The sequence below is a fragment of the Astyanax mexicanus genome, chromosome 14 (assembly GCF_023375975.1).
Source record: "Astyanax mexicanus isolate ESR-SI-001 chromosome 14, AstMex3_surface, whole genome shotgun sequence".
Lineage (NCBI taxonomy): Eukaryota > Metazoa > Chordata > Actinopteri > Characiformes > Acestrorhamphidae > Astyanax > Astyanax mexicanus.
In genome coordinates this window covers 9072587-9089258 of record NC_064421.1, presented here as the reverse complement: position 1 = coordinate 9089258, position 16672 = coordinate 9072587, and the positions used below count along the sequence as shown (strand labels likewise).

The following is a 16672-nucleotide window of genomic DNA, read 5'->3' as shown; positions in this document are numbered from 1 at the left end:
GGTCAAGGTCTTTGTCTTGACTTTATCTTCAGTGCGTATGGATCACTGATGAGCTCCTGGTGGAGTTCTGTCTCTCTCAGACTCTGAGCTGCTCCACAGAAGTGCTATTCTTCAGCAGAGCTTGAGGAAACAGAAGCTCGGCCGTTAGAGGTCACGGGAAAGGACGAGTGAGATAAGAGAGGAGGTATGGACGGTGCTGGAGGCGCACAGTGTATGCGTCTCTCGCTGCACGTGTCTGCACGTCTGGATGTCTGAGAGAGACAAAGACGAGGAGAGAGTGACAGGCCGTCTGATTGGGCGCAGCAGCAGGCATCATGTCGTGCCACTTCTTATTGACAGTGAAGCTTCTCTTAATGGTTTTCTTAGCATTTACACACTGACTGCAGCACAGCCTCATATCCCCCATTAATCACCAGAGTGTCAACACAAACTTCTCCTCCAAATGCCAAATGGCTTATGATGTATCGACCAGCGCTCTCCACAAAGGCGCTTGTTAACAATGGCTGGACAGCACTTAATTTGTCATTATTACCATGCTTGAGAAATGATGGGGCTCCTTTCACTGCTTTAAAAGGCATTATCATAACAGCGCCACTGCATGTTCACAACACTGACCACAATGACTTTATCTAGAACCATTATGAATGGCTGTGCCCTGAGAGGAATGAATAGGTAGAGTAGCTCTAATGATCACTTTGGCTTTTACGCAGCTGAAGCCGGCCGGTGTCCAGCCTACAGGAGTAAAACACCAGAGAAAACTCTGAGCAGACGATGTCTGGAAGACTGGAAGACGGCCATGACTGGACCAGCCAAACACAGCCCAATAAATATAATACAATTGTAAGGGTGCAGACTGTGGCTGGGCCACCTGCTATGCCACCCCCAGCCACCAGAGGGAAACCCAGAACCACTGCACCCTGATTACAGGCAATTAGCAACACCTGGTCCTCTCCTATTTAAGGAGAGCCAACCCCTAGCCCTGTGCTCAGTCTTGAGTTTGCCTGACACGCCCAAGTCTCTCTCGAGTGTTCTCCTTGAATCTCTTGCTCTTTGCTATTGTGTATCCCAGACCTACCCTTCTGAGGTTTCCTCTCAGGGTTTCTCTGGAAACTCTCCTTTCCAAAAAAAAAAAAAAAAAAGTGAAAGGGAAAGAAATAGTTTTCCCTCTAAGCATTTTGAGTTTGTTTATTTGTTTGGGAAGTTTAGTCTTGGATTTTCTTTGCTCTGTGATATTTGAGCTGGCCAGCCTTCCCCTGGCAGTCTAAGTTGTCCCTTTGGTCCAAATCACTTATTTAACTCCTCCAGCAGTGCAGTGCATTTTCATTTGTTTTACTAAGCAGAGGTTGGGTTTTTCCCTCTGTAAAGCAACTTTTCAGTTTCTATTTAAAATACATATATCCCTTGTTAACCCTTATCTCAGTTCCACTCTGCACTTGGGTCTCTCTATAAATAATTCAGTTGGTAGCTCACTTAGTTTACTCTAGTCCCCCACCCATAATGTTGGTGGTTAAAATCCACCTTTAGGTGAGCTACCTCGTTACAACAATATAATCAAGTTCATGAAGCATTGCATAAAAAAATGACTACATTAATCTCACACTCAAAAACACATTAGCATAGTCAGATTTCTCAGCCTGCCAGATGCTGAACTTTCCCACTGTTAATTAGGCTTGGACAGAAAAGACACTGTCAATATGATAAAGCTGTGTTTTTCATATTCTGAAATTCTGAGCTAAATATGACTGTAAAACATACCTTAAAAAAATATATATTATTTTTTCTTCACCCACTAGTTGACACATTTTGACTGCATAAAAATATAGCATAAAAAATAATGCACATATGCCTCGCCTTCATTTAAAGAAATAATGCAGCAAATATTTTCTGATTAATAATTTAGATATGTATATTTTATTTAAAGGAATAATGCAGATAATTTTGCGTTTTAATAAATATTAATAATTCAGGCAGTATTACGTTACTTTGAATAAATAATTGAGATATGCATATGCACATATGTATCATAGTGTACTGTAGTGAAAAATAATAGTGTAGTGTAGTGTTTTACTTCATCTGAGGAAGTAATGTTGATGGTAAATCTATTTTTTAACATATACTAAAATGTGTAAAATAAATCTTATTAATCTATAATGCAAATGTTGTACGCTATTTTAAAAAGTACAGTAGTAATAATGTAATAAAAGGAATAATGCACATTATTAATTAGCTTTTTTTATTCTTACACACATTAGATTTTTGTATTAGTTTTAAAATGACTACACTTGTTATACAGCTCTGGAAAAAAAAGAGACCACTTAAAAATAATGAGTTTCTTTAACCAAATTGAAAATCTCTGTTATATAATCAATAAGAAGATGATAAGGAGAATGATCACAAGCCATCAAACCAAGCTGAACTGCTTGAATTTTTGCAACAGGAGTGGCATAAAGTTATCCAAAAGCAGTGTGTAAGACTGGTGGAGGAAAGCATGGACTAAGCTTTAAAACTTTATGAATATGAACTTGTTTTCTTTGCATTGTTTAAGGTCTGAAAGCTCTGCATCTTTTTTTGTTGTTTTAGCCATTTCCCATTTTCTGCAAGTAAATGCTCTAAATGATATATTTTATTTGGAATTTGTGAGAAATGTTGTCTGTAGTTTATTGAATAAAACAATAATGTTCATTTTACTCAAACATATACCTATAAATAGCAAAATCAGAGAAACTGATTCAGAAACTGAAGTGCTCTCTTATTTTTTTTCCAGAGCTGTATTATTTTACCTAAACTATTCATGGTATACATGAGGTATACAACAGAATACATAATCCCAAATCTAAGATCTGCCTTTTCTTTCTATCTCCCATTCTTACTCTGGAACAGGGTACAGTTGACTGTCAGTATTGGGGATATGTGGATCAGAGTGGTGGGTCAGTGTGCCTTGGCCTTAAGGCTGTTTATTCTTAGCAGTGTGTATATTTTAGGTAGACGGAGTAAAAAACTCCTTCTCCTCAGATCTCCTGACTGACCGCAGTAATATCACTGTCATGCAGAACGCTGAGCGTTGTCACTTTAGGTTAGAATCTGTAAACAGAGCTAAATGCTTGGGGCTCTTTCTGTTGTTACACCAATAACCCAATGAGCATCCATAACCCCAAATCTATAGACACTCACCTGCCCTGTGCAGAGCTGCCCGCCATCTGCATCGCTGCAGACGCTGCGCCGTCTTGAGCTTTCCGGTTGACGTTTCCTACAGGAGGTCCCATCCCCGGCCCGGCGGACTGCGGCATGCTGGGAGAAGTGGGCGCCATGTTGTTTCCAGTTCCTGGGTAAAGGCGATTGCCGGCCCCTGGGCTCCGGCCCATGGACATGGGCTGAACTGGACCCTGTCCATGCATGGGGCTGCTGGAGTTCATCCCCAGGCTGTTGGTCATAGCAGGTCCAGGACCAGTACAGTTTGTGTTGGCCATTCCACCATAGGCAGGAAGTCTTGGGTAGTTCCCTAAAGAGTGAAGGAAAATGGAGGGAAAGTGGGATTAATTTGGGAATGTTTACACTTATTATGATTTTCACAGGTAGTACCTACTGTACAGGATTCTACCAGACTCTACACACTTTTTGGTATCTTGTACCTTTTTTGTTTTCAACGACCACAGCCACAACCTCCAAAATATAGCTTTTAATGTGGCAAAACACTATAAATACGACATCTTCAGTGTAATGACACAAAGTAACAGTTGATTAGATTTTCTATTGAGGTTGTTGTTATGCAAATTGACCATATTCTCTATCCAATCAGAACTTTGCATGGTTCAAACATCACATTTGAGGCCGCCCTCGTTTTGCTTGGAACCACAAGAAAGCAGTTACTAAAAAAAAAACCTGAATCCAGGTACCAGGTACCAAATTTGCCCAGTGGAAAAATCAGTGTACCAAGTACGTTGTGCCAAGTACCACAAAAAAGTTGTTAAGGTGTTGCTGGTTTGTTGCTTTGATATCCCAGGTGATTGCCATGGTGCTGTTTATTATAGACTTCTATGCTATGCCGTTGCTAAGTGGTTGTTAGATGGTTGCTGTGGTGTTGCTAGTTGGTTACTGTGGAAGCATATGTGGTTTTGGGGTGGGTTGGTAAGCTGTTACACAGTTGTTAATAAACTGTTTCATGGAGGTTGGTGTGGTGTTGCTAGGCGGTTAATATGGTGTCCCAGACTGTTACATGGTTTCTAGGTGGCTTCTATGCTATGGGGTTTATAATTGGTTGTTACGTGGTTGTTGTGGTATTGCTAGTTGGTTGCTATAGAATCCTATGTGGTTCTGAGGTGTTCCTGCTTGGTGGTGCTACAGTAGGTGGTTTGTAAACTGTTTCACAGCTGTTAGTAAGCTGTAACATGGTGGTTGGTAAGCTGTTGCTAGGTGGTTACTATGGCCTCCCAGAATGTTAAGCTGTTTCTAGGTGGCTACTTTTGTGCTTCTATGTGATTTCTAGGTGGTATTTAAGATGTTGCCAGGTGGTTGATATGATATTCCATGTGTCTGCTAAGTGATTGTTTTTAATGTGATTATCAGGTGGTGACTCCTACAGTGTTTTACAGTGGTTGCAGGTTAGCTGTTATGGTGTTGCTAGGTGGTTGAGATGATATTCTAGGTGGCTGTTAAGTGACTGCTTTCCATGTGATTGCTAAGTAGTAGCCAAGGTCCTAGGTTGCTGCTATGATGTTTGATAGGTGGTCACCTTGATATTCTGGATGGTTGCTGTGGTGTTGCTAGTTAGGACCTAAAGTATCACAGGTGGTTTCTGTTGTGTTCCTAAGTGGCTATGTTGCTGCTAAGTGATTGCTATGATATCAAACACCACAAGCAATCCGATACTACAGAAGTACCCACTTCAAGGTGCCAGGTACCAAATTTGCATCTTTAGATATAGAAGTCTAAAGCGCTTCTTTTTTCACACAAAATCACATAAAACGCCACAGTCAGTACGACACAGCAATTTCTTAATTAACTGTGGTTGCCCTCAAATGATCCAAGGTTCTAAAACACACTGTTAAAAAAACATTATGTGTCAATTTACCCAAATTACCGAATTAAAGTAATACTCCCTGATCTACGCTCGCTTTTAAACGAGATAGGAGGCGTTCTAGTCGATACCCTTCCGAGGCCGTATACCTACACCAACAAATGATCTCCCAGCATACAGTAATTTACTGCGCTTCTTCATGGTGCACTGGGTTTTAGCACTAATGTCCCTGCGATTGCCATCAGGGGCCTGATGGCATTCAGCACTGAGGCGAATCTGCTGAACTGACAAAAGTACAATTGCAAACGCCTGAGCTAAAGTTCCTGAAACACTCTGAAGTCCCCTTAATTGCCAGTAAACAATTTCGCCATTGTCCGCAGAGCTCAGGAAGCGTGACAGAAGAACTCCTTCTAATACTTTAATACTCTATAAACCCATCATGTTCCAGAGTGGGTAGCATTCAACATATCAACAACTTAAGGCTCAGAAAAAGGCTGGAAAAAATAATAGAAACAACCTATAAACACAAAGTTAAACAAGTTAAACTTTGTAGTAAAACAGACATTATTTAAAAATAAATATAATTTTTTTTTTTTCTGGCAGTGGTGCAAGAAAATGTCTGTAAAAGTAATATAACAGAAGTGTCCGTTTTTTATCTGTCAGTGTGACAAATTAACTGTCAAAAGTTTCACAAAAAGACCTTTTCTAAATAAAATTACCTGCCAGTATAAACATGTACTTTCTCCACATACAGATTTACTCTTCATTTACTTTATTTCACTATTAATTATATATTTAAAGCTTTTTATCAGCCACAGAGTACTAAAAGCAACGACAACAAAAACAAAGATTTCTCTTATACTGTTTTAAAATTACTCTAACTCTAAGATTGGTAATAAGGTATGTCTTACTCTTGGGCTCCTCCTGTGGCCAGGAAGTGTAATTCATGCTTGGAACCACCACTCAAGTACATGCTTTCCACATGCATTTCTGGACAAGCTGAGAGACATAGGGTCACCTCTAATAAAGTGATAGAATCATGTGGGCTGAGGCAGTAGAGTAATATTACAGAAATATTACACTATTATGACAGTTTGGTTTTGTTTTGATAAAAGGCATTGTTTATCGGTTCACCAAAGTAACATAAGACAGTAAAAGTGTGCATCAGTGTGTGTAGCAATGACAGAGAAGCCATTTTTGCTATTACTGTTTTATATGTATTATATTCAGTGGAACATCAAGGTGAATACAAAGCTGGTAATTTACACTAAAATGTGAAAAAAAGACCCTCTGAATAACTTTCTTTTCTTTTTTTTTTGGAGAAAAAGGATGTCTGCCAGATCTGTTAACACAGCCCCAGCAGGCTGCAGGTTAAAATGTCCTTTGATTCCCCTGCTTTACTCACAAAAGCAAGAAGCCAAATCCACACCCCTGACATCCCTATAATCTGTGCCTGTGGAAAAGAGCCAGAACCGCTACCGACCTTCCATCCTACCGTGCATGAAAAATAGTGAAAAAAATATATATATAATTTTCAACAAAAGTGGATGAAGGCTCATAATAAGTGTTTCTTTTGGAAAAGAGGGGGGTTTATTTGTTTTGATTTCATTATGGGTGCTTTAGTTAGGGCTCACGCTCTAATCCCCAGAGAATATGTCTGGAAAAGTGGATGGAGCCCCTGTAAGACCTAGAGGCTTTCCCCGCTCTGCTCTGAATGACAAAGAAAAAGAAGTGAATTACAGAGCTCACTGTGAAAACTTGACACAAATCACGGAAGGAATTTCAATATCAACAAAGTGTTTCCACCAGAGAAGGAATTCAAGCCTGTGATGTGGGAAATCCACCTGAGATTTGTGTGGCATCTGAATGGAGGTGACATAATACTTCTAAAATTACATGCTGCGAGTTAGAAGCTCCGAAAGCGAAAACACCGAAATAGCTGCTTACGAACCCAAGTGGCGATTTTCCAAAGATGCCTGAACAATAGCGCTGGATGTGAAGCTGAAACGTACCCAGGTTTTCACGCTGTGCTGGCGGGCCGTGACTCTGAATAGAAGCGAGGCTGATCTGGCAGGCTGCCTCAGCTTCGTCTGTGTCAAAGCAACAGAACTTTTTGGATCAAGGCATTGTATGATAGACCTTGGTGACCTTTGAGACATACTGTGCGTTTCTGGACACGCTGATAGATATAGAATCCTCATTTTAAAAATACATAGAATTTTAGCTATATTAGCGCACGTACAGCCCCCTCTTGTTACACATACAGAAGTAATGCGGAACTCCATGGGAACCCCGTGTCAACCAATTTCTTTACCCTGCTAATCACTTAACAACAACACATAAACCACAGGAAAACAACAGCAACCACTTGCTGTAGAAACTAACTAGAAGCACCACAGCAACCACCTAGCAACCACTTGACAACCACCTGGAATACCCTAACATTCAACTAACAACACTGTACCAACCATCGAACACCCACTTAGAAACACTAAAAAAGCCACCTTGCAATCACTTGGACAAGCTGAACGATCCAGGCAACTATCTTGGATACCATTGTCACAGCTTTCCATCTATACAGCAGCACCTGAGCAACCACGCAGTAACACCCAGCAAATTAAACAATTCATGCTTCTTAATGCACAGTTTTACACTGAATTATTAGCCATTAATATGGTTAATTAGGAAATATTGTCAGAATATTGACTGTTCACTAACAGGACAGTGCTAGTGAACTATTCTCAGTCCAGCAGTGACATTGAGGTGTTTAAAAACTAAAAAAAAAAAAAAAACACTGCAGTGTCTGATCCACTCATACCATCACAACATACAGTACTAGCTGGCCGCCACCATGCCAATTAGTGTCACTGCACTAAATGATAGCTGCTCTGTGGTGATCTATCCTGTGGGGTTCTGATTATTGAAGAACAGAATAATAAAATATGCATAAAAAACAGATACAGGACTAAAGTCAGTAATTACAGAACTCCAAACCGCTCCTACATGCTCAGCGGAGCTGAAAAACATGGATAATGGATGTAGAAACAAGGAGGTGGTCATAATGTTATGCTTGATTGATGTAAGTTATGTTACGAAGATATTGCACACTAAAACCCCTCTGAATAACTTTTGTATTTTGCAGATAGCAGGGCCACGGCTCTGAAAAGAAGCGAGGTTGATCTGGCATGCAGCTTTAGCTTCATTTCTGTCAAAGAAACAGAACTCGCAGCAACAAGGTCTTAAGTGCTGGACCACGGAGAGCCTCGGAGAGCCCCGCACAGTGTCTGAGCTGCCTTCACTCTCGCTCGGGTAGCTCGGCCATCACTTACACCGTGTGTGACTTGGCTGCACTTTCGGCCTGATTTAGGACGTGTCCAGCACCTCCCGCAGAGTCGGTCTCAGACCTCACACTGCTCTTCAACCCTCCCACTATTCATTTACTATCTACACACTCCTGACCACTCTCCTGACCTCCTCAATAAACAAGCTGATGTGTATCCAGTGATTGCTTCACCAGGGAGTTTCTTGTTTTCTCAAACTACATCTTTTAAACTTTGGCCAGAACTTGATCCATGCATAATACAGTTATATATATAGGTGAAAATTAGCAAATCAATAAATCATTAGTGAGTTGTGCATCGCAAAAACAGTGTTGTTCTTCATTTTTTTCATCGTTTTTATTGTTTTTTTTTGTGCATCGCAAAAACAGTGTTGTTCTTCATTTTTTTTTCATCTTTTTTATTGTTTTTTTTATTGTACAACTCAACACGCAATACATAGGTTTTAGGTAAGAGAAATAGCCTCTGATGGTCAAAACACTTCTATAATAAACTGAAATGTGAAACTTGTAATCAAACATTAATCAACTCCTCTAGACATCACTTCATCATCAAGCTAATAATAATGTAGTAATGTTTTACACTTTGGGTTCTATCTTACACCCTTTTTTTATGCTTATTGTTATCTTATACACCAACAGCAGCCTATTTTCACACCTTAAAATAGCAATGGAATTAACAAATATATGTGTGGGCGTGGTGGTCTGAAAGTAAGGTGTGTTTAGGTAAATTTCTGGCAGGTTGCTATATTGACGGCAGATAAGAAAGATGCATCACTGACTGATTAAAACCCTGACTACAGTCAACAGTCATACACCCATACCTATCTTAGCTATGCAGGTGCACAGCAAGCTTAGTGCATGCCAATCACTTAGAAAACCACGGGAAAACAACAGCAACCACTTGCTGTAGCAACTACCAAGCAACCACATAGAAACACCATAGAAGCCACCTTGCAATCACTTGACAACCACCTGGGACACCATAACATCCAAATAACAACACTGTACCAACCACTTAGAAACACTATAGAAGCAACCTTGCAATCACTTGACAATTACCTGGGGTTCCATTGGATATCAACTCAACCATTTGGTAACACCTTAACAATCCTCTAGGCCAAAGCTTACCATCCACCTAGCAGCACCTGAGCAACCACCCAGCAAAAGTCTGGATTATAATCTATTTTACAGCTATAAATCAAACAAATCATGTTTCTTAATCAACACAGATTTACATTGAATTGTTCAGATATTACTCATGTCAATTTGTGGCAATTTGGCAATATTGATAGAATACTGAGTATTTAGTATTTAGTTTGTAGTAACAAAAATCATCTTTGAAGATTTACATTGGCCACAACACCTTTTACAGTTTCTATAGGAATTCACCCTCTACTTTATTCTGAGCTTCTCTCAGTAGACTGGAGCTGAAATTTCAACAGGAAGTGGATATAAAGGAAGGACATAAACTGTTGGTCTTGCTCTGAGGGAATGATTTGAGTTTACTAAGCACCCTGCAGTCAGTGTCCATGTGATATTTTCCCCACTTCTCTTTCTTCCTCCCAGAAAATGGCTAATTTTCAGAACTGCTGGTGCTTGGCTAACAGGGCCTCTTCAGAGGTGATAAGGGCCGCCTCTCAATCTCAAGCTCTGTCCTCTCCAGCCACTGAGGAGCTCATCTTTAACCCGCAATGTTGCCACAAATAACTGAATAGATCTGGGGATTCATTCCACCGGCGGTTCCATTTCTTCACAAAGCGGTCAGACCCATGGTATTGGCTATTCTAGTGTTTTCTCAAGCAAAAAATGAGCCACAGTCTTCTTTTTTTATCGTCCTGAGCCCCCTCAGATATCCACCAGCATCTATTCCCAAGCGCTCGCTATTGGGAAGCACGGTATTCGTAGCAGGCCGAAGGGAGGGAGAAACTGTGGCGCGTTACCAATTACATGGAAATTCGAGGCATGGTCACACATTCCGGGGACGCTGTTCCTGAGCTGTATTTAATCCTCGCTCTCCCGCAGGAGAAGAGGACTGTGACCGACCAGATTAGAGACACTGCCTCCTCAGCACTCTTCACCCAGACCCCGTTCACTCGTTCCAGTCAACAGCGCTAAAACTTCAACACGTAAATTACCTTGGGAATTCGCTTTTAAGCGCTTAAATGCTTTGCTCTTCCAATCAGCCCATATGCCTAATTTAACTCAGAATTAAAGCAAAGTCTGAAGTTTTAAATCCAGAATACTATGAATTTTGACCTTCAAAACTTAAAAATTTAGATTTTTTTTATTCTTTTGACTATTCATTAGATTTATTCGACTTTAGACTACACATGAACCCTATTTTCAATTTTATTTCCGAGCATTATCACTTTTAATATGAACTTTTTATTTCCTGTCATGCACAAGTCCACCTTGTAATAGCAAGCTACATGACAGGGTGCACAATTTTGGCAAAAATTAGCATTTTTAAAAAAACATGGTTAACTTACAGTTGACAAACATGATGAATTGTTCTTTTGATCATTTTGAGATTCACATTTTTTGATACATTCTCATTTCTTCTGAATATTATATCTTCTGAATTATTTTATATTGTCTTGTGACACAATGGATAGCTTAAGCTTTAAGCTAAGTAACAATATGAGAAATATTAAGTGTATTTTATATTATTTATTGCTGAACATGAAGCAAGTGTCTTCAGTTACTAAAACTAGAACAGTGTGAAGGTTGTGATTAGGTCACTGATGCCAAATGTTACTGTCTCAAAAGGGTGGGGTTATCCCAAGATAACAGGGTGGACAGTGAATTCTTAAAAACATTTAAATAGCTTTGTATTTTTATGCATAATTAAAATATGGCATGGCCAATAAAACTCCCATGACTCATCTGTTTTAAAAATAAATCTTATTTATACACCAGCTCACTGATATAATTTTGTAGAATATTTTGCCTTCTTCAATTTGACAGAAAAAAATAAATAAATAAATAAATAAAGACTACCACTTTAAAATTAGCTGTAACTCTTCTGAGAAAGTAGCTCAGAAGTTCTATTAATGCCATAAATAATTAAAAAACGCATATAAATATTACATTTAAACATCAAGGGGTTTCTATTAACCTAAATATCTCCATTTGCTTTTAAATTATATCAACGCAAACATTTAAAAGCTACTGTAAAGTTAAAAAAGCTCTACTTGCACTGCCTGTTACAGTCCTGCTGCTCTGGACCCATCACACAACAAAGAACACGACCTCTATGGCAGAAGCTCTCAGAAAAGTCATACTTTTCTGCGCTTTTCCACATTTTTTTGACAGTTAAGACATCTCATCCTTTTTTCCTCTAACTCATGAGTTTTCTTTCCCTCTTTCTGACTTGCTGCCTCTGCCAGTCTCCCTCTTTCGTGGCCTGGGGCCTGAGATTCTCTCCCAGCCACCTCAGCAGCTCTCTCAGCAGGGAGTCTCTTGTGGAACTCGAGGTGCCTCAGGCCTCCCTGCTCGGCCTCCTCCCATTCCGAAAACTTCAGCCCCTCCAGGCAGGCAAGGATTGAGTTCTCCGCGTCCAAATTGCAACATGGGCAAGGCAAGCTATTCTGGAGCAAAACTGTTGTTCCTCTTGTGGTTATTAGCAGAGATAAAGTGTATCTTTGAGGGGGAAACTGGAGCTGCTTTACGGAGTGTTTACTGTAGCACGTGAGGAAATCCAGAGCTATTAGAAAGCTGTTTTCTGTTCTAATGGTGCGCTCTTTTTCCAACAGTTAAACTGTGCAAATCCGTACTGAAGTCTACAGATTTTGTGGTTTTGACGTGCAGAAGAGCTGGTGTCATGGTGGGGGATGCAATTTTTATCACCTTTGGTCTTCAGTACAGGCACTCTGACAGCCTAACTTTATACAGGAATGAGGTTCTGCAATGAGTGGCCCTACCTTTCTGAATGCACAATCCAGTAAACTATTCCAACAGGACAATGCTCAAGAACCTGCCTTGAAAATACAGGTGCAATTTCATTGCTAGTTGCACCATTAGACCTATCCCTGATTGAAAATGTGTGAGATGTTATTGGACTTGCTATCAACACGCCAACACACAAATGTTCAGCTCAATGAATATTAACTAGAGTTTTCCATATCAGTCTAACTTTCGAATAATTTATTGTTCCTGGAAGTTTTTATCTTCTTTCTGAAAAGCATTGCAATCAGACACTTCCCTCTGGGTGCAAATATTTATTGACGACAATGAATGTATTTATTGAAAGTTAACCACTCATCTTTAACACTATGTAATTGCATTATTATGCTATTATATTACCAAACATACCAGTGGCATTTGCTCACAAATGGTTTTATATGATCTTAATCATATAATTTAGGATTGAACACAGTGTACTTTTAAAAGATCATTTTCTAAATGTTTTATACTGGAGTGAGAAACAGATAGATTACAACACTGGTCTAAAGCTTGACCACTAGATTGATTTCATTAAATACTTTTAGTGTATTTCATTTAATGTTTAAACATGCGTGTTTCTTTTATTAATGTATTGTATTTATTATAAATGTATTATTACTACCATTTCCTTTCTACCTTACTGAATAATGTCTGTGTTTGCCAATAGTTGAAAAAAAATATGATATCTTAAAATGATTATAATATAGCTTATCACAATGATTATTAAAATACTGTACTGTTCAAAAGTTGTATTGTTTTTAAGATAGGCGTAGTTGTACCAAATTTTAACTATATTTGTTAAGGAAATTTCCCACATTTTAATTAAAAAGCAGCGTTAATCTGAAATTCAGTCTTGAAATATTCCATATAAATATATATAATATATGTATGTGTGAAGGAAAAGGCACATGTTTATGTGCTCACATGGCTGTAAGCTCCCGCCTCCAGGCACTGACCCAAGCAGCCTGCAGCAGAGCAATCAGAGGCTTGGAGCCCATTTCCATGTTGGTGTAATGAGTTAGCAATTCTCTGGCAGGAAGCGAGACAGAAAGCAGATGGACACTTCATCAAGAACAATGAGCAGCAGCTGGCTGGCCCACTCACCCCGGCCTGACCCGGCCAGGCTTTCAGGATAACCCGGGCCTGGTGTAAGCCCCACGCCACGCCTCTGGGGATGGCCAAACTCCAACACACCAACATACCAACACGTGCTACTGAGCGGGTGAGCTACTGAGCACTCCCTGCTCATCACTTAATGCTACATTTTTGGCTAAGCAAGGGTTTTCCCTTTCCTAGGCCTATTACATTACTTTAACTTTGCTGGTATTTTAACTTATTGTTTTATGTATTAAGATTTAAAATATCTAACAAAAAGATGTAATGCCCATTAACCTTAAATAGTAAAAGGTAAGCAGTAAACTGAAAAAGCTAGGTCTGTTTTTGCATTTATTTAATAACTTTTTATAAATTTATAACTGTCTCTGTATGAAAACAGTATTGTAACAGACTGTGTTGTTTAGACAACATTGCATATTCTGATTTCTAGCTAACAGACTGATCATTCACTCAAATATTAACAGGTGTTGTGGTACTTGGCTAAAAAAAAGCCACTGACAATATGGTAAAAAATATATTCCTATTAATTATAAATGCATTATTCTTTAAAAGGATATAAATATATTATTGTGCTTTTAATTTCTTACTGGCATTTATATATTGGAATAGTCAGTGGCATAAATTGGCCCTAACCATTCAACCATTTGGTCAAAAAAAGCACTTTGGGCAAAAAGCCACTGAAAATATGGTAAAAAAATCATATTAATTGTAAGTAAATTGTTCTTTAAAAAGGCGTAAATACCTTATTGCTCTATTGATTTCCTATTGGAATAAATTGGGATAATCAGTGACATAAAACGGCCCTAACCATTCAACCAAGTCAAATAGAGCATATTCGAGACACTGTATCTTTGTCTTTGATTTCTACCAATCAACAGAGGGTGCTGTATCTTACAAAAGTAGCCTACATCTTTTCAATTTTCATTCGTAAATTACTCAACATGTGCATATTGAGTTAAAAATTGTACCAATACTGTTATTGTATCTGATATCTTATTAAGTGCATGTGTGCAATTAGATGCTGCTTCTCTGAAGCCATTTTTTTATGTTCTCTAAAGCTTAATACATCTTAATTGGGATACAGAACACTGTCTTTACCAAAATAAAACCTATAGAAACAAATCACTATAAATATCATGATTTACTTAAATATCACGTGGAACCAGAATTGGTAACAGATAAGAAAAAAAAAAAGTGGTATCAGTGTTAGTTAAAATGTACAATAATATTTTAATCGATTATCCCAGTTATTTATTTCTAGGACAAAATCTTATTCAAAAAAGAAATAGTTTTCCTGTCAGGCCTTGTGTTTATTATTGGGTGACGCTCACCTTGCAATACATTAAGCGAAAAATAGAGAGGGTGGAGGGAATAACAGCAAATATACGTGAACCATTCATCACTGCTGAAGAGGGAGGGTCTGAGGGAGATTAAGAAAGGAAAACAGACTGTGCATTTATCACAATGACACATTAAAGCACACAACATGAATATCATAATATTCTCTTTGTTGTGTGACTGAAGGATTACAGCAGCATAAATACTACCATATGGGCTTATCTAGCCAGCCAGAACAGGAACAGGGACGATGTTGACATTCTACGAGAGCGAAAAGAGTAACTAACATCTTTTTTCCTTAGTATTATTTCTTTTTTTCGCTGATTTTTTTCCATTATTGCTGGGATTGCTTCTGTTCAGCGTGGGAGAAAGTCTGAGCGCTGGACAGAGCGAGTGCTTTAGCCAGGGGTCAGAACAGCCAGAGATCCGAGGGAGGTTCAGAAGGCCGGCCGTGGTGTGGAGTGGACATCACCGTTACCATCGTAACGGAGCGAAACCGGAGCTGCCTCCTTTTTTTTGAGCTTGGCTTGTTCGAGACGGACCAGAAAGGGTCAAAGCGGCCTCAAGTTGAGCGCGACCCGCTCTACCTGTGCATGCTGCTTTATAATGAAGTCATCTGCACAGTCTACAACTTTATAGAGAGGGTGACACTTAAGCACTGACCTCCCATAATTAGCCGGGACATTAAAATTAATTTCAGGGTGCAACTTTTAATGACAGCCGCAAGTTCATTTTTATTTCATTCATCCAATGAAAACGGAAAGTGTGGGGAGCACCCGCAGTTCAGCTTCATGAATATTCCACTGACCTCTTAAACCTTGGCTCTATTTCTCCACTACGCAAGAACAAATGAACTGTGTGGTCCTGCAAAGGTGTGTGTGTGTGTGTGTGCATGAATGCACTTTCACTTTCACCGGTCCAAAGAAGAAAAAAAAAAAAAAAAAAAAACAATACAGAAAAAATACACTATTGAGCACAACAGCAGCAGCAGAGTGAGCAGGCTTCTGTAAATAATAAATAATAGAAGAGATACAGTACAGTCAGAATCCTACACAAAAACAACACTGAATGTCATGAGAATTGACTATACCTTGAGGTCCATACTGCCCACTCGTGGATCCATAGGAGCCAGTGGAGTTGCTCTGCTGTGGAAAGCCACTCACGCTGCCATGCTGTATTTGACTGCCTGTCGAAAGGTGTGGGGACACGTGTGGACCCGACTGAGGACCGTACTGGTTCTGGCTCCTCTGCATGTTGGTCAGGAACCCTGTATAATAAATATACACATATACAAATTATCTGTCAAGAAATTCTATTATATAGTAGATTACCTTTGAATTTAATCTAAACAAAATAGCATGTGTGAAAGGTGTTTCAAACCATTAATCCCACCAAATGAAATGGTCTTGATCCGGATCACGCTGAAATATGGTCCTGTAAAGTATGTTTGAAGCTTAAAAACCCTTTTCTAGATGGTTCAGACCAATGGTTGGACCAATCAAAGGAAGTACAGTACAGACAGGTAATTGTCCTCCACTAAACAATAGAAGAAGAAAAAGAGCTGATGTTTTTTTCTGTATCTACCGTAACTGTAGATTAACCCTTATTTATAAATAGAAATAAAAAGGATGTGAACGTAATCTGTGATGCTCATCCTGCTGCATGACACACATGCACTACAAGTGAGTCAGATTTTGAATTTGGCAGAATTCAGCACAAGACATGGAAAGGCTACACGGCCAAATGACATGTCAAAATCAAACACATGGCCTTCTACAAATCAATCAGTGTCAAGTTTAGAGAAATGCAGCACACATAGCTGAAGATTACAGAATGTAGTAAAGTGCAGTATAAAACAAAAACCAACCAAACTAAATATGTATACAGTATAAAATGTAACAAACAAATGAAGCTTGGCT

General features: G+C 39.1%; 1 protein-coding gene across 2 annotated transcripts in view; it reads right to left on the bottom strand.

Moving 5' to 3' along the window:
• The window catches only part of LOC103041141 (AT-rich interactive domain-containing protein 1B), a 330051-nt gene that overhangs the window by 42705 nt on the left and 270674 nt on the right, over positions 1 to 16672 (bottom strand). For both annotated transcript variants that reach the window (XM_022673204.2, XM_022673205.2), the window contains exons 7-8: positions 15844 to 16020; positions 3172 to 3499 (exon numbers count right to left, since the gene is read on the bottom strand). In XM_022673204.2, coding sequence (XP_022528925.2) covers positions 3172 to 3499; positions 15844 to 16020 — 505 coding nt within the window. The remainder of the gene's footprint in view (positions 1 to 3171; positions 3500 to 15843; positions 16021 to 16672) is intronic.